Here is a 23287-nt window from a genome sequence, read left to right as displayed (position 1 = left end):
CCTCGCCCCGCCCCGTCAGTGTCAGCCGGTGCCCCCGCCCCCCGGTGGTAGCTCGTGAGCGGTGTGCACGGATCTGTGCAAGGACCGTGCGTGTGCACAGTGAATCCCGCACCTGCCGTGGGCAGACCCAGCTCCCCTGTCACGCGAGCTGCCCTGCCTCGCTGAGCGGATTTCACCAGGGGAGTGGCACCCAGGAAAATACAAACCCTTGGGGCGTGGGGGAGGGGGGGTTAATGGTGTCTGCTTGGCTACACTTACAAATTTGCAGCGTTGCAGCAGGGTGTGAAAACACACCTCAGCGCTGCAAAGCACCAGTGTGATCCCAGCGCTGTCCGTTATTCCCCACAGGGAGGTGGAGTACGGACAGCACTGGGAGAGCTCTCTCCCAGCCAGGGCCGGCTCTACATAGTCGGCCACCCCAAGCAGTCATGCGCGGGAGACGCCCCGGAGCAGCGGACCTCCCATTGGCTTGACTGGTGAGGGTCCGCTAGTCGCGCGGCTCGGCTGGACCTCCCGCAGCTGCGGGCGATTCGCTGGTCCGGCGGCTCCGGACGGTTGGCTGGTCCGGCGGCTCCGGCTGAGCTGCCGCAGTCATGCCTGCGGGAGGTCCAGCCGAGCCGCGCGACCAGCGAACCGTCCGCAGTCATGCCTGCGGCAGGGCCGGTCGTCCCGGGGCTCCGGTGGACCTCCCCCAGGCATGACTGCGGCAGGTCCGCCGGCCCAATCTGCCGCCCCTGACGACAACTGCCGCCCCACGCGCGTGCTTGTCGCGCTGGGGTCTAGAGCCAGACCTGCTCCCAGCGCTGGCGCTTTGACTACACTTAGCGCTGCCGCGGCAGCGCTTTGAAGTGCTAAGTGTAGCCACAGTGCACAGACCACCCCCCCCCAGTCACCCTCAACCCTCCTCTTCTCCCCAGCTCTGCCCTCCAGCCCGCCAGGGTGTAGGGGTGGGGACCCTGGGGGTTCCCGAAGCCAGCCCCCCCCCCAGCAAACCTGGGGCTGCTAGAGCTGGGGTCAGCCCCGGCAGGAGGGGGGATGCCTGGGACGGGGCATCGGGCTGCACAGCACCCGGCAGGACCGGCTCACCAGCCAGGGCCCCCAGGAACACGCCCCACTTGGGGGGTCCATCGCCCCCACAGGAACTGCTGGCACCTGTAGGCTGAGAGCCAGGGCTGCTGGGAAGAGGGGCCGGTGGGAAAGGGATACCAATCGGCCGCTGGGATCCGTAGCAATGGGGGACAAAGCGCTCCCCACCAATGGGGTGCCATTAGCCCCCACCTGGAATGGGACCATGGGCCTGCAGCGCTCCCCACAGCACTGCCTCTTCCCCCTCCATACCCCATGAACTGAGCCCCCCCACCACCACATGGCCTGGGAGCTCTCAGGGACAGGGTAATCCCTCCTGCTCGGTGAGAATCCCCCCACCCCAAGCCAGGGAACCGCACGGTGTATGGTGCTATGGGGCGACTCCAGTACACCACCCTCACCCCTCAGGCTATGCTCACCCCCAGCCATCCCAACAGCCGGTCCCCGAGCTGGGCTGAGCGTCGCTGAGAGGGGCTGGATAGGCAGGGCCAGGGCACGGGTGTCTCATTGCATTGTGCTGCCCCACCACTGTGCTGAGAGATGGCATGTTGCTAGCTGCACTGCCCACGGGATTAGCCTGACATGGGGCAGGCCCAGGCGGAGTAGGCGACGGTGCTCAGAGATGGGGCATTCAAACCAGCCATGGCCCCGGCCCCTGCCCCCTTGCCTGTGGAGGTACCAGAGGCACTGCCAGCAGGACAGAGCCATCTCTGCCCCATCCCTGCACTCAGCATGGAGCTCTGGGGCTGGGGTGGATGGGAAGGACAGAACCCAGGAGTCCTGGCTCCCAGCCCCCCCTCTACTCTAACCACCAGCCCCCACTCCCCTCCCAGAGCCGGGGAGAGAACCCAGGAGTCCTGGCTCCCAGCCCCCCACCCCGCAGCAGTCACAGTCGGACAAGAACCCCCCCACCCCGGGCTCCCAGCCAGGGAGGGGGCTGTGAGGCGCAGATACCTGCCCGAAGCCCAGAAAGGAGCTAGCGGCTCCTGTTCCATCTACCCAGCTCCTGTCCAGGCCTGGGGGCCCCTGAGCTGCTGCCATATTGAGGCCACTCCATAGCCTGTGGGGATTCTCCCCATGGCATGTAGGGATTCCCTCCAGGGGGACGTGGGCGCTGGAGGCTGGGATAGCCCCCCACCCCCAAGGCCAGAGAAGAAGGGAGCCTCTCTCCCCCTCCCGCTCCCTTCCTTCCGGGGCAGCTCCAAGGGGGCTGGGGGCTGTTCCCCCCCACCCTGGATCCCCTTAGGGGCAGGCAGCCCCTGTGACACTGAACATCTCTCCGTCCCACGTTGGCCATGAACATACCTGGCCCCCCCACCCCCACCCCCACCCCACTGACAGACCCTCTGCCCAAACCAGAGCCAGGCACACTGGGCCCAGACGCCCCAGGTGTAGATAGATCGCTGCAATAAGCAGCTTCGCATAACTGTGTATCATTTTCAGATGACTTTGTATTGTGCCGCTTCATATACCCTTGTGTTCACTAGTTCCATATATAACCTCTACGTTCATACAACTTTGTATCGAGTCCTTAGATAGAAACTTTGTACTGAGCCTGGTATAATGGTATCGCCCCTCAGGATAGTTAAAGTCGAAGAAAAATGTCTCTTTGCTCAGAATAGAAGCCAGACCCAAGGACGATAAAACGTGTCACGAAGGCTCACTGACGGCCTCGGGGGTTAGAAGCGAGCACCTTCCCTCGGAAACACCCCCTGTGCAGCACTGGGACAACACCCAGAAGGAGGCGCCACAGATGACCAAGGGACACAGACAGATTCTGAATCTGGTACAGATTTGCATGAGAGGGAAGCTGCTATAAATGTGAGGTGTCTTGCAGAGGACCCCAGCTCCACCCCTCCCCCATCTAACTCACCTGGCCAGTGCAGGTAAGGAGAGCAGCTAGTTGGTAACAACAAGCCGGAGTGTGCTTGTGAGTGTGATATAGATCATATGCAGATGATACAGTGTTGATTGATACATGTATTACCAAGAAATGTGGCACTTTGCCTTATCCCCCCTGAAAAGATCCTGTGCAGCACTTTAAGTACAACACATGTCCCATCCTCCCCCCGCCCCCCCCAGTTACAGCAGGAGAGCTGCACCCCCTGAACAAAGACACCCCCCTGGTTCTATGCAGGCAGCACCTGCCTCCCAAGGGCCCTGGGCCTCGTTTGGCCACCAGACCCGCAGGGCAGCAGCAGAGCGAGATTTGCTTCCCCCCACCCCCGGGAGAGTCAGGGAGGGGAAAGAGTCCCCCAGGGAGCCCCCCAGCCCTGGGGAGCCCCACCCCCAGGAATGTGTAAGAGGCAGGACGATGGCTGTCTAGGGTGCCTGCCCCCTGGATGGAGGGTGAAACTTGGGGTCCCCAAAGCAGCTGCTCCCCAGCATATCCCAACACATCCAGCACCGCCCCTGCGCCCAGGACATGGCCAGGTGACCCTCACCATGAGAGCAGTGACCCCTGGGGTGGGGCAGCCCAGGGGGTCAGGACTGGCACCATCCCTGCTGGATGTGTGCGAGGAAGGAGAAAACTCCCAAGGGCCCTCCCCCCCCCCACCCACCAGTGGGAGCACCCCTGGCACCGAGGGATCCCACACTTCTAGAGGCCACTGCTGAGGGGATGGGGCAGAGAGGGGTGCAGTGAGGGAGGTGTGGGGGGCAATGAGGGGGCATGGGAGGGGGTACCTGCAACCTCTCACTCAAGTGTCGCTCCTGTCGGTGGCCTGTCACTCAGCACCTCCTTGTGGGCCTCTCCCGCTCCCCAGGGTCGGGAGCCAGGGCCTGGCCTGTCACCCCTCTGAGGCCCCGGGCAGGGCTTGGCGGCTGCGCTCACCTGGCGGGCTGGGGCGGGCAGGATCCAGCAGCTGCAAGGGAGGGACCAGTCGGGGTGCAGAGCCGGCACTTTCTGAGCTGCACCTGCTGGTCCCCTAGAAAATGCCCAAACATGGCCTGTGATTTGAACCATCCCCCCAGCGGTGCTGGACAGACCAAACAAGAGCTCACATCTGGGACCCCCAAGGGCTGTGCTTGCTGAGGTCTGGAGACAGGACTCAGGGACCCCCCAGAATCAGGGTAGTGGGGAAGCATTTAACCCCCAGCTGCTCTTCCAGGTGGTTAGGTCCTGGACAGCGCTGGCGGTGTCAGGCCGGGGGGGGGGGGGTCCCAGGCCAGCTCACAGTTCCTGCCCCTGCAGCTCACCCAGCCCCACATAGTAGGGCGGATGTCGGCAGACCCAGGGCTGCCCCAGCCCGGGGCAGGGGGATGCCGCTCGGTGTCATCTGGCACCCCTTTGAGCTGAGCACGGGATATAATTACGATGAATGACCTGGCATTAGGTTGTCTCTAATACAAGAATGACCAAATTAGGACAGGTTTGAATAGTATTCACGTATACAGCATTGCATAGGATACCATATAATGACCACATAACGACGTGCTAGCAGGAGGGCTAGGACGTAGCTGGGATAATATTAATTAGCCTCATGGTACTGCACAAGATATGACATCACAAACGCTGTGTCCGGGATGACCTATGATGCTGGGTATGATGTCATTAATGCCATGTCAGCAACGTGCTGTGACGTTATTGTGTTTTGTCAACGTGCTGTGACGCTGGGTGTGATGTCATTAATGCCCTCTTGGCGATGCGCTATGATGCTGGGTATGATGTCATTAATTGTGTGTCAGCAACGGCTGTAACTCTGGATGTGATGTCATTGTGTGTTGGCCACGTGGTGTGATGCTGGGTATGATGTCATTAATGCCATGTCAGCGATGCGCTGCGTTACGGGATGTGATGTCATTAATTGTGTGTCAGCAACGTGCTGTAACTCTGGATGTGATGTCATTGTGTGTTGGCCACGTGCTAGGTATGATGTCATTAATGCCGTGTCAGCGATGCGCTGCGTTACGGGATGTGATGTCATTAATTGTGTGTCAGCAACGTGCTGTAACTCTGGATGTGATGTCATTGTGTGTTGGCCACGTGCTGGGTATGATGTCATTAATGCCGTGTCAGCGATGCGCTGCGTTACGGGATGTGATGTCATTAACGCTGTGTCAGCAATGCGCTGTGATACTGGGTATGATGTCATTAACACTGTTTGGGTAACATATGAATCTCATGGCTGCCATGCTCCTGCTGTGGGCCTGGGGAGGGAGGAGGGGGGCTCTGGGATTTAATTACATGCGCCCAGGCAGGTAACTAACTTCCCTCCATGACCCAGGCTCCGCCATCTTTGAACGGAGCGGAAGTAGCTTCCTTCCCATTTCAAGTATCAGAGGGGGAGCCGTGTTAGTCTGGTTCTGTAGAAGCAGCAAAGAGTCCTGTGGCACCTTATAGACTAACAGACGTTTTGCAGCATGAGCTTTCGTGGGTGAATACCCACTTCTTCAGATGCAAGCATCTGAAGCCTCTTGCATCCGACGAAGTGGGTATTCACCCACGAAAGCTCATGCTGCAAAACGTCTGTTAGTCTATAAGGTGCCACAGGACTCTTTGCTGCTTCCCATTTCAGGCACGAGTGGCCACCATATTGGAACAGGGCGGAAGTAGGCGCATTCCCCCTTCCCCGGCTAGCGATGCTGCCATATTGGAAAAAGGCGGAAGTGTCTTAATCTGCTTCTCGCATGAGTCTGCGGCCATCTTGGAAAGAGGCGGAAGTGAGCTGCCCTTCAGGTACCCCATCCGGCGGCCATATTGGAAGCGGGCGGAAGAGAAAGGCTATTTGTCGCCTTCCCTTTCCACCAACCCAGGAGGCGCAATTGGCCTTGATCCCACAGGGGGAGGAAGGGGACGGGCTCAGAGGCAGGACTACAAATCCCATGGTGCACCGCGGCGCGCGGCGGAAGTGGACTATACCGGAAGCCGGGTGGCGAGGTCGCATGCACGGAGCGGGGCGGGGCTCGGCGCCGGAGCCGCGGGGAGCGGTAGGTGCCGGTGCGGGGGGGGGGCGCCCGGGAGGGGGGAAGGGACCATGTGCCCCCCCCGCTCTAACCCCCCTCCCCCCGCAGGCGGACCGGACCGGACCGGACCCTCATGGCGGACCTGATCCAGAAGAAGCTGCAGGGCGAGCTGGAGAAATACCAGCAGCTGCAGAAAGGTACCGCCCCCCCCCCCGCCGCCCCATAACCGGCCTCGGCCCCCGCCGCCCCGCCTCGGCCCCTTCCTCCCCATCATGTCCCTGCCCCGCCATTCCCCGGGCCTCCTGCCCGCCCCATAACCTCCGCCGCCCCATAACTGGTCTCGGCCCCTTCCTCCCCATCATGTCCCTGCCCCGCCATTCCCGGGCCTCCCCGCCCGCCCCATAACCCCTCCTGCCGCCCCATAACCGGCCTCGGCCCCTCCGCTGCCCCATCATCTCCCTGCCCCGCCATTCCCCAGGCCTCCCCGCCCGCCCCATAACCTCCGCCGCCCCATAACTGGTCTCGGCCCCCTTCCTCCCCATCATCTCCCTGCCCCGCCATTCCCAGGCCTCCCCTCACGCCCTATAACCCCCGCCCCATAACCGGCCTCGGCCCCCTTCCTCCCCATCATCTCCCTGCCCCGCCATTCCCAGGCCTCCCCGCCCGCCCCATAACCCCTGCCCCATAACCGGCCTCGGCCCCTTCCTCCCCATCATCTCCCTGCCCCCGCCATTCCCGGGCCTCCCCGCCCGCCCCATTCCCGGCCCCGCCTCGGCCTCCCGCCCTATAACCCCTGGACCACCATAACTCCCTCCCGCCGCCGCCCCATAACCGGCCTCGGCCCCTTCCTCCCCATCATCTCCCTGCCCCGCCATTCCTCCGGGCCTCCCTCCCGCCCCATAACCGGCCTCGGCCCCTTCCTCCCCACATCATCTCCCTGCCCCGCCATTCCCGGGCCTCCCGCCCACCCCATAATCCCCTCCTGCCGCCCCATAACTGGCCTCGGCCCCCTTCCTCCCCATCATCTCCCTGCCCCGCCATTCCCCGGGCCTCCTCCCGCCCCATAACCCCTGGACCACCATAACCCCCTCCTGCCGCCCCATTCCCCTCCGGCCCATAACCCGCCTCAGCCCCCTTCCTCTCCCCATCACCCCCTCCTGCCCCTTCACCCCGGGCCCTGCCCCTTCCTCTCCCCATCATGCCCGGCCCGCCCCTCCCCACCTGCCTGTCACCATCTCCCCCTCCGCTGCCCCATAACCCCTGCCCATTACCTGCTCCCCATCCCCTTTGGCCCATAACCTGCCTCAACCCCTTCCTCTCCCCATCACCTCCTTGCCCCTGCCAACCCCTGGGCCCCATTCCTCCATCAGCCCCCTCCCTGCATTACCTCATAACCTGTCTCTCATCCCTTCCCCACTACACGGCTCTGCCCTATCATCTCCCTCCCTCCCCCCTTCATTGCCCCATAAGCCCCAGGCTTCCCCTCCCCCCATAACCCTAAGCATCCATGCCATAATCCTGGGCCTCCCCTTTCCCCATCACCTTCCACCTCCCCACTAATTCCTGCCCTTAACCCACTGCCACCTTGGGCCCTGCCTCCGAGGACCCTGCACTTTGTCCCAGCCCCAATAACTTGTGTCCTATAGCCTACTGTGCCCTATAATCCATCCCTGCACCTCCTCCCCATAACTCTCTCTGCCCCTTTCCACCCTCTGGGGTCCCTGCAGCCCATTGACCTCCCAGGGTCCCTGCTGCAAACTGCCCCCAGTTCCTCAGATTTCCTCCCCACCTTCATTGCACCCTCCACGTTCCCTCCCCCTACATCCCTGAACCCCACTTCTGCCCTCTTCCCCCAGTTACTCCTAATGTGAATACACAGGCTGGGGAAGGGGCTGGCTTGGCAGGCTGAGGTCTCTGATCCTAGTGGGGAGAGCATCCCTGCCCTGGGGTTTCCCTGCCGCCTGAGTACTGCGGGCAGAGTGAAGTTGGGTCTCCATGTCCTGCCCCCCCCCCCCCAATCTCCTCCTGCAGACCCAGGGGTTATTCACCTGTGCTGCACTATAAGAAACGACAGGTTGATTTCTGGGCGGGGGTCCCAGCTGTTCCCTATGGGACTGCAGCCCTGCAGCTCATGGGGGCCCTCCGTGTGTGCCCCTCAGATCTCAGCAAGTCCATGGCAGCGCGGCAGAAACTGGAGGCACAGTTGACTGAGAACAACATTGTCAAGGAGGTGAGTTCCCCACTCCTCAATTCTGTACTCCCCCACCCCCCTCAGCTGCCCCTCACCTCCCCTTGTTCTGCTCCCCTACAGGAGCTGGGGCTGCTGGATGCGACCAACACCATCTACAAGCTGATTGGCCCGGTGCTGGTGAAACAGGACATGGACGAGGCGAAAGCCACTGTCAGCAAGCGGCTGGACTATATTGCTGGGGAGATGTACGTGGGGGGGAGGGGGGTTTCCTGGGTGGAGGGCTGGCTCCCTGCTCCTCCAGCCCCCAGGCAGGGGCACTGGCTGGCTCACAGGATGGGCCCTGGTTATGATCAGGGCTGGCTCCCTGCCCCTCCAGCCCCCAGGCAGGGGCACTGGCTGGCTCACAGGATGGGCCCTTCCCCTCTAGGGGGCCCTGGTTATGATCAGGGCTGGCTCCCTGCCCCTCCAGCCTCCCGGCAGGGGCACTGGCTGGCTCACAGGATGGGCCCTTGTTATGATCCACTCCCAGGCAGGAGCCCTGGCTCGCTCATGGGGGAGGGGGGGGAAAATGGGCCTTTCCCCAATCCAGCCCCTTGGTGGGGAGGGGCCTGAGCTCTGGAGCCTCTTGGTTTTGGTCTGGAGGGAGGGTTCTAGGCCCAGCTCACTCTCCCTTTTCCCCCCACAGCAAGCGCTACGAGCTGCAGATGCAGGAGTCTGAGAAGAAGGCAGAACAGCAGCGGGAGGTGCTGGCCCGGCTGCAGCAGGAGTATCAGCGAGCCCAGGGCAAGGGGGCAGCCAAGGCATGAGACGGTGCTGGGGGGGCAGGGGCTGTATTTAAGTTTTTCACTGTTTGAAATAAAGAGGTGATGCGCAAACTGATGGCACCAGGCCCTCTGTGCTTCCTCCCACCCCTTGGTACCCACTCACTGGCCCTGGGCCCCTGCTGTTCACCAGCTCTGCCTGCCAGCTGGGCTCGTCTCTGTGTCCCTGGCTGCCTGCTCGCAGGGCAGGGCAGAGCACGCTGAGCTTTGGCCCCTCTGCTTTCTCTGGCTGTGCCTTGCACGGCTCACTCTCCCCCCCCAAGGCACAGCTCTCTGCCAGCTGCTTCTAGTGTCTTTATTGAGTTAGTGTTACAGCAAAGAGGGCTGGGGCCACAAGCCCCCTGTACAGTGATTGTGTGGGGGGGGAAATCAGCTGCCCCTGCAGGGCTTGGATCACACAGTCCTTCCCCCCCACCTCCAGTTGGGACAAGTCCCTGAGAAGCTGCCATCTCGGCACCTGTGTCTAGCAGGACATTACCACGCTGGCCTCCCCACAGAGTCCTGGCAGGATGCGACCATGCTGTGGGGGGTCACTGTCCCTGCCCCCCATGGGGGCAGCCCACCCCCAGCTGTGCCTCCTGGGTGGACAGGAAGTAGGTCCTGGCCTCTGGGGGGAGGGGCTGTCAGGACATCACCCATTTCAAGGCACTTGGGTCATGGCCCTGAGGCTGCTGGGCAGGCCTGGGGCAGACCAGCCCCTGATGCCGGGAGAGATGAGGACAGCCCCAGGCAGCTCTAATTCCCTTCCTCACAGCCCGGGAGGGTGCAGGTCACTTCCTTTCCTCCAGGCCCAGGAAGCCCCAGGGCGGTTTTGGGGTTCGCCGTCAGAAGAGGGCCCTGGCGAGCTTGCGGCCGGTGGCCTTGATCTTGGGGAAGGTGGCGCTGAGCTCAGCCCTGCGGGGGGTGGTGCTGGGGGGCAGGGCAGGCTCCCCGGCGCTCTTGGGGCGCAGCACAAAGTCCAAGCTGGAGCCATTCATGGCATAGAAGACGTTGGCTGTAGGCGGGAAGGTCAGCTCTGCAGGGGAAGCGAGAGGGTGAGAGGGGGGTTAGGGAATAGGGTCCCCCCACCCACTCATGGGACCCCAGCTCCCTAGGGAGACCCCATTGCTGTGGGTGCTCCCTGCTCCCCCAATCCCTACCCCCCTCACCTTTCCCCTCAGGCAGCAGCTGGACCAGCTGGAATTGGGGGGCAGCCGCCCGCTCCTGGCCGTGCTTCTCCAGCACCTTGGCGATGACCGACGGGGTCTTGTCCTGGCTGGTCACCTACAGCAACACAACACACAACTCCCACTGTGCACAACAGAGCCAGGCCAGGCGCCCCAGAGAGCACCACCACATACAGGGAAGTGATCACCCCCCAGAGATAACACAAGCGGAGCCACCCACCCACACACCCCATGCAAAGCTGGGAGAACACAGCAAATCCTGCCAGACATCCCAGAAAGCCTCACCCCCACCCAGTCAACACCCCCCCTCCCCCAACAATGCACGCACATGTGCAGGTCCAACCTGTTCATCCCAGACACACACAATGGGGCAGCCCATCCCCACAGGGAGCGATAGTGAGTCAGGGGACCAGCTGCCCCCTCCCCATAGCAGCTGTGGGATTGGGGTCACCTTGGGGAAAATGGAGGTTCCCAGGCTAAACTAATAGCCTGGCCCACCCCCTGCAACACACAGACTGCAGCAGAAAGTGTCACAGCAAGACAGACAGGGCAGGGTTGAGAACCCAGGAGTCCTGGCTCCCAGCCCCTGCTGCTCTAACTCACCAGCCCTCACTCCCCCCAGCTGGGATAGAACCCAGGTGTCCAGGCTCCCAGCCCCCTGCTCCTAACTCACCAGCCCCCACTCCCCCCCAGCTGGGATAGAACCCAGGAGTCCTGGCTCCCAGCCCCCCTGCTCTAACTCACCAGCCCCCACTCCCCCCCAGCTGGGATAGAACCCAGGAGTCCTGGCTCCCAGCCCCCACCCTGGAGACAGGACCCAGGTGTCTGGGTGCTCACCAGGATGCTCTTGTAGAGGCTGCCGTTGTGCAGGGCCATGCGGGCGCGGATGATGCAGCAGTCGGAGGGGGGAGCCCCAGGCTCCGGGTTGGGAGGGGCAGGGAAGGCAGAGCCGCATGAAGCTGAGCGCCGGTGCCCCTGGGGAAAGCCCCCCCCAGTGGGGGTGGGGGGCGAGAGGCCCCCGGCCGAGGAACCCACGTCCTCAGGAGCTGTGTCTAGCGTGGAGACTGACGGCCACTTCATGTGCTGCGGGGACGCAGAGGGGGTGACGGGGGCAGCAAGGGGCACGGTGCTGGGATTGAGGGAGGGGGAGGAATGGGACAAGGGGCAGGGGACCGAGGGGGAAAGGGGGGTGGGGTGGGGGAGGAATGGGACAGGGGAGGGGGGTGCTGGGTCAGGCGGGGAGGTGGGGGCAGGGGGAGGACGCGGTGGTGGTGGGGGTCTCTCACCTGCGCCAGGCGAGACAGCAGCTGCGTGGGGCCATGGGGGGATGGCAGCAGGTCAGGGCTGCAGCCGGAGGGCCCCTCATGGGAGCTGGGCCCCTCCCAGGAGACCAGGGGGTTCCCCACAGAGCTCAGCAGCCTGGGAGATAGGGGAGGTAACAGATGGAGCGAGGGGGGGATGCTACCTCCAGCCCCTCAATGCCCCAGAGCCCGCCTCCCTCAATCACTGCTCAGCCCTGCCCCCCGCCCATGCTCACTCTGTGCAGTGGGTGATGACCACGGTGGGCTTCAGGGGCCGCTGGGGGGTTGGGGCCTCCCCAGGGGGTTCGATCTCACAGGAGAGACTGTGACTGCGGGGAGAGGGGGATTAGAATTGCACAATACACACAACACCCACCCACACCACCACAACCCCCCAACCTCCTCTACACACACACACCCCTCCTACATGCAACACTCCTTACACAACCCCCCCAACTTCCATACACACACCCATCACCACAACCCCCCAACCTCCTCTACACACACACACACACCCCTCCTACATGCAACACTCCCTACACACACACACCCCTCCTACATGCAACACTCCCTACACACGCGCACATGCGACACCACAAACCCCAAAACCCTACACACACCCCAAACTCCTCAACCCACATCCCTCCTACATGCAACACTCCTTACACAACCCCCCACAAACTCCCATATACATGCAACACCACAACCCCCAAAACCCTACACAACCCCCCACAAACTGCCTACACAACCCCCACACCATACAACCCTACATGCAGCAACCCACTTCACGCAGCTCCTACAAGCACCATACCCCCCCGCCACCACCACCCGCCACAGGGGCGCTTCCCCCCCCCCCCCCGCTACCTCTGTGCCTCGGAGAGGGGGGGCAGCGCCCGTAGCCAGCGCTGGAAGGGGGGGCTGGGCTGGACACTGTAGTTGCGGCACACGGACTGCAGGAGACGCAGCTGGGCCAGCACCTCAAACTCCTGGGGGGGGGAGAGTGGGGCGGTTACATGGGGGGGGCACTGCCGACAGCAGGGCTATGACAGGGCAGCGGGGCAGAGAGCGGGGAGGGGGCTATACTGGGGGCAGAAAGGGGCCCAGAGCCCAGGGGCTGTAACCAGCGGGGAGGAACTGCACAGAGAGCCCAGGAGGCTGTATGGGGTGGGGGCAGAGAGCGATAGAGGGGGGCTGTACCGGGGGGGGAAGAGCGACAGAGGGGAGCCCCAAGCCAGACATGGAGGGAGCCCAGCGGCCCTGGCACAGCCTGGTACCTTGCGCCGCTTCTCGAAGTTGATGTATCCGTTCTGCCAGAGAAACGAGAGGTGCCATGAGCCCCACGACCGACCCACCCATGTGCCCGGCCCCTCATCACTCCCCAACCCCCATTGCTCCTCCCCTGCTGCCCAGCCCCCCACTGCCTGGCCCATTGCTCCCCTGCTGCCTCCTTGCCTGGCCCCCCAGTTCCCCCATTGCTCCCCTGCTCCCACTGCCCAGCCCCCTCATCACCCGCCACGCCCCACTGCTCTCCTGACCCCCACTGTCTCCTTGCCTGGCCCCTCCCTGGCACACATGCACCCCCCGGCCCCACTCCCTGGCTGTCCCCACCCCACCTCATGCCTAACAGGGTGCTGGATCACCCCCCGCCTCCCGGTCTCACCTCCAGCTCATCCTTCATGGCGGTGTCCAGCATCACTAGGTCTCGCAGGAAGGTGCCCAGGTATGGAACCACGCCCTGGGGGGAGCAAGGGTCAGAGAACGGGCAGTCAACCCCCTCCCCCCCCGCCCAGCTGTGCACCCTCCGGCCCGCACAAACCACCCCGCCAACCCCTGCACCCCGCCTAGCCCCTCCCATGCCCACCATGCACCCTTCAGCCCCCACAACCCCTCCACCCCACAGCATTCCGCCTAGCCCCCACACCCACCATGCACCCTCTAGCCCCCACAAACCCCTACCCCGCAGCACCCACCTAGCCCCACACCTGCAATGCACCCCCACCCCACAGCACCCGCCTAGCCCCTCACACCCACCATGCACCCTCCAGCCCCCACAACCCCACCCCACAGCATTCCGCCTAGCCCCACACCCACCATGCACCCTCCAGCCCCCACAACCCTCCACCCCACAGCATTCCGCCTAAACCCCACACCCACCATGCACCCTCTAGCCCCCACAAACCCCTACCCCACAGCACCCACCTAGCCCCCACACCTGCAATGCACCCCCACCCCACAGCACCCGCCTAGCCCCTCACACCCATCATGCACCCTCCAGCCCCCACAAACCCCACCTAGCCCCCTCACACCCATCATGCACCCTCCAGCCCCCCACAAACCCCCTGCCCCACAGCACCCCACCTAGTCCCCACACACCTGCCATGAACCCTCCAGCCTTTGTTATGTTGTATGTGAGTCTTACTGTTGAATCTATGTGAGTTTTACTGTTTTGCATGAATGTGTGCCTCAGTTTCCCTGTGTGCTGCACCAATACCTCGGTGGTGGGAACAGGGGTGTGTGATTTTGGCTGAGACCCTCTGGGGCAGGTGAGGCTGCTCCAGCTGCCTGCACATGTGCTATGGCCGGTGCCCTTTGTAACCTGAGAACCAGGTGACTTCTCAGAGGAGAGCTGTGTTAGTCTGTAGCTGCAAAGAGCGACAGAGTCCGGTGGCACCTTACAGACGTGCTTATGCTCCAATGCGTCTGAGAGTCTGTAAGGTGCCACAGGACTCTGTTGCTCTTGGCAACCAGGTGACTCTTGGCCTGGGAAGTGAGACAAAGACGAGGAGGAGAAGCAATGGGGGTGTCTGCGGTGGGGTCGCTGGAAGCTGGCAGTCTGCTTGGGGAGACTGGAAGAGGGGGAGTCCAAGCCGCCTGGCCCAGGACTCCCCAAGATGGACTTGGCTGAAAGTCACTGATTTCTGTGCTAACAAGCTCTGTTCTATGCCACGTTCCTGTCAACTAATAAACCTCTTTTACCTGCGGGCTGAGAGTCACGTCTGACTGTGCAGTGGGGGGGCAGGACCCTGTGGCCCCGCCAGGACGGACTCGCTGTGGGAAGCGCACGGAGGGGCAGAGGAGGCTGAATGCTCCAAGGTCAGACCCAGGAGGTGAAGCCGTGGGAGCTTCTTGCCCTGCAGACAGGCTGCTCCGAGGGAGAGGAGGCTCCCAGAGTCCTGCCTGGCTTGGTGGGGAGCAGCTCCAGAGCATCACCCAGGGACTCCGTGACACCCGCCTACCCCTCCCACACCCACCATGCACCCTCCAGCCCCCACATAGCCCCACACAAAGCAAACTGCCAACCCCCCCACCCCAATGTACCCCTCCAGCCCCCATGTACCCCCACACAAACCATACCTCCAACCCAAGCTACTGGGCCCCCCCACATATTCCCCACCCTATTGTGCCTCTGCCCAGCCCCCCATATACCCCAACCAGGGCTGCCCAAGCCCACCACGCCCTAGTATCCCCCCCCACCTCTGCCCTGGAGGGGGAGAACAGGGACGGGGCAGCCCCTCCTATCCTGTGCCCCTCCCCTCCCCCACTCACCACTGGGCGCTGCTCCTGGGGTCTCCGCAGCTGCCGGCGTGGGGCAGGGTCGGTGCCAGACGGTTTGGAGGTGCCCTCCTGGGGGGGCAAAGGAATGTGAGAGGGGCACAGGGTGCGAGTGCGAGGAGGAACAATGAGACATGGGAAGGTGTCGGGGATGAGGGCGGATACAGGAGACGTGGTGAGGCACAGGGGTTGGGCCAGTTGGGTAGGGAGGGGGCAGAGGGAGGGAGTGGGGGGCAGGATGGGAGAGGAGGACATTAGGGGGCTGTGGTGAGGAGGTGGGTAGGAGGCAGTATGGGGGGCAGGGAACCGGGGGCAGGATGGGGGCACAGGAGCCAGGGGCCTGGGAGGCCGGATGGGGGCAGGGAGCTGGGGGCAGGATGGGAGTGCACAGGAGCCGGGGTGGCTGGGGGGAAGGTGTGGGGCAAGATGGGGGCCCAGGAGCTGGGGGGCCCAGGATGAAGGTGTGGGGCCGCATGGGGGTGGGGCACAGGCACCGGGGGGCAGGCGGCCCCTCACCTGGAACAGCAGCTGCCGACTCAGGTTGTAGTTATCCTGTTCAGAACAGATGGTGCTGAGCTCCTCGTAGCTGCGCAGCGCGTCCCTGGCAGGAGGATCGGGGGGGGGGGTGAGTGACCCCTGAGACGTTGCCCCCCCTGATGCCCCCCCCACCATCCCAACCACCCAGCTCCACACACACACCCCGGCCCAGCCCCACCTGGCGGTCTCGTCCCAGGTCCGCTTGAGCCGGTGCACGGGGCTGGACTGCAGGGCAGAGATGATGGCGCAGAGAGACGAGAAATTCCTCAGGGTGCGGCACTCCTGGGGGCACAGCAGTCGGGGTCACGGGGGGCCAGCTGCAGGGCAGGGACTGGGCTGGCTGGGGGGTGTGGGGTCGGGGGGGCCTGGCTGGTACTGGGGGCAGAGCTGAGGTCAGAGGTTGCTCTCACTTCCACTGGGTGGATCCTTTTCCCATGAGCCAGGGGCCATTGCTGGGGGGGGGGGGGCCTCTGGGGCCAGACGCAGTGTGACGACCCCGACCCCAGAGGGTTGAGCTCCGGCCCCACACTCACCTCAGCTACGTGGATCCATTTCTCCAGGATCCGGGCCCGCTGCTGGGGGCGCAGCCCCGGCCTCGCCAGGCAGGAGCGGATCACGGCCCCCGCCAGGCGGTTGAACTGGCGCACCGTGGCACGGACGCTGGGGCAATCCCGCTCCCGCCCCTTCTTGTCCCGCTGAGACCAGAGCGAGCCCAGGCACTGGTAGGGCACGACCCGCAGGAACAGCGCCTGGGGGGAGGGGCAGGGCTTAAATGGGGACTGCTCCCTGACCCCCACACCCATCACCCCTGGGAACAGCACCTGTGGGAGCAGGGTTAATGGGAGGCTGCACCCCAATCCCTCCCACCTACCGCCCCGGGAACAGCACCTGGGGGGGCAGGATTAATGGGGGGCTGCACCCCGACCCCCACCCCTCACTTACCCACAGGAACATCTCCTGGGGTGTCCTGAACCCCCACACCCTGTAACCTAAACACTGAGTCCCCACCCCCATTACCTACCCCCACCCCGCAAATACCCTGACGTGGGGACCCGTTGGGTACAGCCCCCCCCCGCCCCACACCCACACTCACCGCCTCCACCAGCGTCAGCTGAGAAGCCACATGGTCGGCTTGGAAGATCAGGATGTCGAGGGGGTCAGGGTCCCCCCGGGGGGTCACACCCCCCTCAGGGCCATCTTCCCCCACCCCCCATTCCTCTTCCTCCAGCTCCCCTGCAAGGGGGGGGGCAGTGTTAGACCCAGTGGGGGAGAGCCTGCCCCACAGATAGACCCTCCCCACAACCCCAGTACCCCCTCCTATCTCCCCACCCCCCAGATCTGCCCCCCACCTTCATCTGCCTGCCTCCTGGCCCCACAACTCCTCTCCAACCAGACCCTTCCCCCATCCATCTGCCCCCCTCCCCAGTCTGCAGGCTTCCCCCACCCCCAGCCCCCCTCACCTCCATTGCTGGGCCCCCCCGGCACCCCCCGTAGGGCGAGCAGGCGTCTCTCGGCCTCGGAGCCCTGGCCCAGGGCACATTGCAGGCTCCGGCCCAGTCGCTCCACCAGGCCCGAGTCCAAGGCCCCTCCGAAATCCTCGGGGTACCTGTCCAGCCAGGAGCACATCACCGAGGAGAAGGCCCTGGGGGGAGATGGGGGTGAATGGGGGACACGGCCAGGGGAAGGGAGGGGGAGGCTGTTGGGGCATCACTCACCGCTGCAGCTCAGCTGTCTCTGGGGAGACGGGCCCTGGCTCCAGCGCCCCGACCTCCTCCAGCCTGAGGGAGAGACTGGGTCAGGAGGGCTGCCATGGCCCCTGCGCTCCCCTCCCCACACTGGGGGGCTCCTTTCCCTACGTGCATGCCCCCTACCCCCACACCGTGTCCCAGCCCTCCCCTCTCATGCCCCCATGGCCCCTGCGCTCCCCTCCCCACACCCGCATGCCCCCTAACCCTCCGCTCCAGGTTCCAGACCTCCCCTCTCATCCCCCCATGGGGCCTGGCTCTCCCCCCACAGCTCATCCCCCCATGGGGCCTGGCTCTCCCTTGTGTCCCCATCCCCTGCCCCCACGTCCCTCCATAATCCCAATTCTAGTCACGCCCCTTTTCCCCAGCGTTGTGCCCCCTTCCCTACTTACCCTGTGTCCTACCCCCTTCCCCTACCTACCCCGTGTCCTGCACCTCCTCCCCCACTTACCCCCAGCATCCTGCGCCCCCTCCACCCTGAGCCCCATCACCTGTCGAGCAGCAGCCCCAGCACCACGGGGGGGCGGGCAAACACCCGGTAGGTGACCAGGAAGGCAGGGATGTAGGTGGCATCGCCCAGCATCTGGGCCTCCAGCAGGTGCCGAACCAGCCGGACCAGTGACCCAGCCTTCAGCGAGCGGGCCTGGCTCCCCGCCCCCCCCAGGGCCTGTGGGGAGAGCACCAGTCAGCCTGAGCCCCCCACTCCCACCCAGTGACCCGGCCTGGCTCCCCGCCCCCCGCCAAGGGCCTGTGGGGAGAGCACCAGTCAGCCTGAGCCCCCCACTCCCACCCAGTGACCCGGCCTGGCTCCCCGCCCCTCCCCCAGGACCTGTGGGGAGAGCACCAGTCAGCCTGGGCCCCCCACTCCCACCCAGTGACCTGGCCTGGCTCCCGCCCCAGGACCTTTGGGGAGAGCACCAGTCAGCCTGAGCCCCCCACTCCCAACCAGTGACCCCGCCTGGCTCCCCGCCCCCCCCCCGGGGCCTGTGGGGAGAGCACCAGTCAGCCTGAGCCCCCCCACTCCCACCCAGTGACCCAGCGTGGCTCCCTGCCCCCCCCCCAGGACCTGTGGGGAGTGCGCCAGTCAGCCTGGGCCCCCCACTCCCACCCAGTGACCCGGCCTGGCTCCCCGCCCCCCCCAGGACCTGTGGGGAGAGCACCAGTCAGCCTGGGCCCCCCACTCCCACCCAGTGACCCGGCCTGGCTCCCCGCCCCCCCCAGGGCCTGTGGGGAGAGCACCAGTCAGCCTGGACCCCCCCCACGCTCCCCCAGTGACCCGGCCTGGCTCCCCCCCCGGGGCCTGTGGGGAGAGCGCTAGTCAGCCTGGGCCCCCCACTCCCACCCAGTGACCTGGCCTGGCTCCCCCCCCGGGGCCTGTGGGGAGCGCACCAGTCAGCCTGGACCCCCCCACGCTCCCCCAGTGACCCAGCCTGGCTCCCCGCCTGCCTGGGGCCTGTGGGGAGAACATCAGAGCCATCCTAGACCCCCCCCACCATCCCCTCTCAGTGACAGCCCCCGCATACCGCTGGGGGCCCAGGGAAGAGAGGGCACCAGAGCCAACCAGCCCCCCACACTCACCCCTGGCTGGGCGCCCCCGGGCTGGCGCGTGGTCACTGTGTAGATCACTCCCTCCTCAGCCTCCTCAGTCAGGGTCACTGGGGGCTGGGGGAGAGCGGAGGATTACCCCGGGTATCACTGCCCCCCACCCCCTCCATCTGCAGGAGTCTCATCCCCTCCCCTACTCCAGCCACCCCCCTGGATTTCCCCTGGCCAGCTGTATATGAGCGGCCCCACACCCCCACAGGAGTTGTCACTATCCCGTCCCACCCCACACACACACCCAACTCACCTTGACAGGCAGACAGTACCACCGAGTCCGGGACAGCCCCACTCCCTCCTGACCTCCCGGCCCCAGGCACGCCCCCAGACGCAGGAAAACCTTCATCAGCTCCCCCCCCCGGAAAGAGACCCCCCCTCCTGCTGCCTACTGGGGCGTGGCCCCCGCAGGCCCCCCCCAGAACTGCCCCCTCCCCTCAGGCAGAGGGAGCACTCTGGGGGACATCTGGGTACGTGGGGGGGACAGACAGATGGCCGTCACCACCCTCACCCCAAGGTGCGTGTATGCTGAAGAGGTTCACTGGGTCCTGCTCAGCCCCACCTGGGGGCACGACTCTCACTGGGGTGGGGCGTCGGGGGGAGGGAATCGCCCAGCTGAGCCCCCCCGCAGCCCTATGGGACAGGCCTGGGCCTGTGGACCTGGGCAGAGGAGTTTGGGGTGCATAGGGCTGGGGGGCAGGGTGGGAAAGTTAGGGGGCACAGCGGCGGTTCAGGGGCACAGACAATAGAGAGGGGGGAAAGGGGGTGAGGGGGAAGGAGGGGGCGCAGGGGGACCCAGTGAAGCTCCCAAACATGCAGGCCAGGGCAGCCAGCCAGACACCCTTCCCGCCTCCCCAGTCACAAACACGCCAACAAGAAACCCCTCCTACACTCCCCTGTCTGTCCCCGCTCCCCTCCCCCGTCTGTCCGTCTGTCTGTCCCCACTCCCCTCCCCCCGTCTGTCTGTCCCCACTCCTCCCCCCGTCTGTCTGTCCTGTTCTCCCCCTCTGTCTGTCTATCCTGTTCTCCCCTCCCCGTCTGTCTGTCCTGTTCTCCCCTCCTCCCGTCTGTCTGTCCTCGCTCCCCTCCCCGTCTGTCTGTCTGTCCTGTTCTCCCTACACTCCTCCCAGTCTGTCTGTCCTGTTCTCCCTACACTCCTCCCCGTCTGTCTGTCCTGTTCTCCCCTCCCCCTCTGTCTGTCTGTCCTGTTCTCCCCTCCCCGTCTGTCTGTCCTGTTCTCCCCTCCCCCGTCTGTCTGTCTCCTGTTCTCCCCACTCCCCTCCCCCGTCTGTCTCTCTGTCCTGTTCTCCCCACTCCCCTCCCCCGTCTGTCTGTCCCTGTTTCTCTCTTTCTGTCTCCCTCCCCTGCTTCCGCCTTCTCTGTCTGCTCCAGCCCCACCCCCTGCCGCCCTGCCCCCCCAGGCACTTCCCCAAACCTGCCCCGCCAAACCCAGTAGCTGCCAGGTTACCTGCCCTGCCCCCCAGCGCAGAGACTGGGTGTGTCCTTGGGAGGGGGCGCTCACCTGAGCCCTATGACCCCAGGGAGCGGCAGGGGACCAAGGGGAATTTGGGACAGGAAGTGAAGGGAGATCTCAGGCCCACTGACACCCAAGCCCCACACTGCCCCTCACCACAGCCCCAGCCCCCCACACCTCACAAATAGCCCACAGCACAGACACCCCCTTAAACACCCCACCACTCCACACCCACCCATTCACACAACCACACCGAGCGAGCTGCATAACTACCAGCAAAGCCAACACAACCACACACACCTCAACTACCAACGAGGCGCACCCCCATGACAACGCTTCACATACAACTATGTGACCCCACCACACACACCCGACAACACACGGCTACACACACACACACACCATATACCACATACACTAAGGGTGTAACAGTACAACATGCCCCTCCCAACACACGGCTCCACAAACCCTCATGGGTGTGACACCACCACACAACACACAGCTCCACAGCCCCCCCTTGCACCACATACACCCACAATGGTGCGACCCCACAACACCCCTTCACACCTGCGTGACCCAACACCTCCCCCAACCACACACACAAGGGCGTGACCCCACATCCCAACTGCTGCCAGCAACACCCGAGCTGACCACCCCACGCCACCCCCACAACACAACCCCATGGGGCTGCCACCCCTTCCCCCATGTCCCCCTCAGCACACACCTCCCTGGGACCCCTCCCCCTGCTCCCCCTTCCCCACATCCCCTCAGCTCAGCTCACCTGTGGCTGCGGGGGGTCGGGGGACCAGCTCCGGTACCCGCTCAGAGTGACCCCCTGCTCCTCCCCCAGCTCCAGCCGGGCCCCCTCCAGCAGATGGCGCAGCGAGCGGGGCAGCATGGGGGGGCCGTGGGGGGAGGGGACTTCTCAGCCCCACGGAGGAGTCATGGGCTGCCCCCTACTGCCGGGGGAGGGGGGTGTCGGGCGAGGTCCAGGACTGAGAAAGAGGGGGGCGGGAACGGAAGGACATGGGAGGGAAGTTAGGACTTCTCCAGGAGCAGGAAATACTTGGGGGGCTTGGTCCCCCTCCCTCCTGCAGCCCCCTGCTCCCCACTTCACCCCCAACACCCCCACTGCACCCCTCCCCACACCCCCATATTCCCCACTGCACCCCCTGCTCTCTCACTGCACCCCTGCCCTGCTCCCCACCCTACACCCCATATTCCCCACTGCCCCCTGCTCTCTCACTGCCCCCGCCCTGCTCCCCACCCTACACCCCATATTCCCCACTGCCCCTGCTCTCTCACTGCCCCCGCCCTGCTCCCCACCCTACATCCCCATATTCCCACTGCCCCCTGCTCTCTCACTGCCCCCGCCCTGCTCCCGCCCTACACCCCCATATTCCCCACTGCCCCTGCTCTCTCACTGCCCCCGCCCTGCTCCCCACCCTACACCCCATATTCCCCACTGCTCTCTCACTGCACCCTGCCCTGCTCCCCACCCTACACCCCCATATTCCCCACTGCCCCCCTGCTCTCTCACTGCACCCCTGCCCTGCTCCCCACCCTACACCCCCATATTCCCCACTGCCCCCCTGCTCTCTCACTGCCCCCCCGCCCTGCTCCCCACCCTACACCCCCATATTCCCCACTGCCCCTGCTCTCTCACTGCCCCCGCCCTGCACCTCCCCACACCCCCATATTCCCACTGCCCCTGCTCTCTCACTGCACCCGCCCTGCACCCCTCCCCACACCCCCATATTCCCACTGCCCCTGCTCTCTCACTGCCCCCTGCCCTGCTCCCCACCCCACACCCCATATTCCCCACTGCCCCTGCTCTCTCACTGCCCCCTGCCCTGCTCCCCACCCTACACCCCCATATTCCCACTGCACCCCTGCTCTCTCACTGCCCCCGCCCTGCTCCCCACCCTACACCCCCATATTCCCCACTGCCCCCTGCTCTCTCACTGCCCCCGCCCTGCTCCCCACCCTACACCCCCATATTCCCCACTGCCCCCCTCCACCTCTTCCCACACCTCATATCCTCCATTGCACCCCCTGCTCCCCCCGTGCACACCCACCTGGGTGCCAGGCTGGGGGCGGGAAGGTCCCTTCGCCCCTCGGGCACCGGCTCCCTGCCGCGCCCCGGGGCCAGGCTGAGCGCGCTGGGCGGGGCTGGGCGGAAACCCGGAGCCGGCTTGGGAACGGAGCCAGGGGCCGGGGAGACTCAAAGCCCGGAGCTGGTTGGAGGGGCAGGACGGAGTGGAGTCAGGGGCTGGAGAGAGAGAAATCCAGAGCTGGAGTCGGAGCAGGCAGCTCGGAGCTGGACGGAGTCTACGAACAGAGCCCGGGGCCAGATAGACAGAAAGCCCGGAGCTGGAGCCAAGGAGGGGCAGGAAGTGGGGGCAGGACAGAAAATCTGGAGCTGGAACTAGGGAGGGGCAGGAAGTGGGGAAGGACGGAAAGTCCGGAGCTGGAGCCAGTGGGGAGGCACAAAGCCTGGAGCTGTATCAGCCTGGACTGGCTCCAGGGAACAGTAAAGCCGGCAAGACTAAAAGGGGGTGGATTGGAGCCAGAACCGCACAGCCTGGACCAGAGCCTACCGGGGCGATCGAAATCCTGGAGTGTAAGCAGTCTGGAAAGGAAGTGACGTGAAATCCAGAGCAGAGCTGCAAGGCCCAGACAGGAGCGTTAAAGCCCAGACCGGATCCACCTGGGAACAGAGCCAAGGCCAGAGAGACCCAGAACCTGGAACAGACACGCTGTGTGGCTCTGTCCCATGGCTGCATGTTCCATTTTGTATATTTCCCCCTCCCCTGGGATCCTCATCCAGCTCCATGTTGCCAGTTCTCCACTCCTATTCCCCTCAGGATCCGGCTCCATGTTTCCCAGCGCTCATCTGTATATTCTTCCCCC

The 23287-nt window shown here is 64.6% G+C and overlaps 2 protein-coding genes across 3 annotated transcripts; one reads left to right on the top strand and one right to left on the bottom strand.

The window, feature by feature from the left end:
* The first annotated feature begins 5862 nt into the window (after window positions 1–5862).
* On the top strand, window positions 5863–9061 carry PFDN6 (prefoldin subunit 6). Its single transcript, XM_039519117.1, has 5 exons — window positions 5863–6015; window positions 6100–6188; window positions 8151–8221; window positions 8303–8427; window positions 8868–9061. Exons 2-5 carry the CDS (start codon window positions 6125–6127, stop codon window positions 8986–8988), a joined length of 381 nt encoding a protein of 126 aa, XP_039375051.1. The 5' UTR covers window positions 5863–6015; window positions 6100–6124; the 3' UTR covers window positions 8989–9061.
* A 616-nt stretch (window positions 9062–9677) lies between these two features.
* On the bottom strand, window positions 9678–19187 carry RGL2 (ral guanine nucleotide dissociation stimulator like 2). 2 transcript variants are annotated; one of them, XM_039519115.1, is made up of 17 exons: window positions 19154–19187; window positions 18883–18966; window positions 17796–17971; window positions 17275–17337; window positions 17020–17165; window positions 16093–16308; window positions 15738–15841; window positions 15539–15623; window positions 15017–15094; window positions 13131–13205; window positions 12745–12777; window positions 12335–12456; window positions 11707–11799; window positions 11456–11588; window positions 11007–11252; window positions 10152–10266; window positions 9678–10018 (listed from the first exon to the last, which is right to left on the bottom strand). In XM_039519115.1, exons 3-17 carry the CDS (start codon window positions 17875–17877, stop codon window positions 9828–9830), a joined length of 1782 nt encoding a protein of 593 aa, XP_039375049.1. In that variant the 5' UTR covers window positions 17878–17971; window positions 18883–18966; window positions 19154–19187; the 3' UTR covers window positions 9678–9827. The 2 variants fall into 2 exon arrangements, with proteins under 2 accessions (XP_039375049.1, XP_039375050.1); XM_039519116.1 differs by lacking the exon at window positions 11007–11252.
* Between the last annotated feature and the right edge of the window lie 4100 nt (window positions 19188–23287).

This window comes from Mauremys reevesii, unplaced genomic scaffold (genome assembly GCF_016161935.1).
Source record: "Mauremys reevesii isolate NIE-2019 unplaced genomic scaffold, ASM1616193v1 Contig82, whole genome shotgun sequence".
Taxonomy (NCBI): Eukaryota; Metazoa; Chordata; order Testudines; family Geoemydidae; genus Mauremys; species Mauremys reevesii.
Note: the sequence above shows the minus strand (reverse complement) of the source record. Positions and strands in the feature narration are given on the sequence as shown.

Bases quoted from the DNA above. Each gene is read 5' to 3' on its own strand.
- PFDN6 (XM_039519117.1), top strand. From the start codon at position 6,125: ATGGCGGACCTGATCCAGAAGAAGCTGCAGGGCGAGCTGGAGAAATAC. The intron at 6,189-8,150 runs GTACCGCCCCCC...TGTGCCCCTCAG, and splicing joins ATACCAGCAGCTGCAGAAAG to ATCTCAGCAAGTCCATGGCA. The intron at 8,222-8,302 runs GTGAGTTCCCCA...GCTCCCCTACAG, and splicing joins AGAACAACATTGTCAAGGAG to GAGCTGGGGCTGCTGGATGC.
- RGL2 (XM_039519115.1), bottom strand. From the start codon at position 17,877: ATGCCACCTACATCCCTGCCTTCCTGGTCACCTACCGGGTGTTTGCCC. The intron at 15,624-15,737 runs GTGGGGCTGGGC...TCCTCCTGCCAG, and splicing joins ACCTGGGACGAGACCGCCAG to GGACGCGCTGCGCAGCTACG. The intron at 15,095-15,538 runs GTGAGGGGCCGC...TTGCCCCCCCAG, and splicing joins GTCGGCAGCTGCTGTTCCAG to GAGGGCACCTCCAAACCGTC.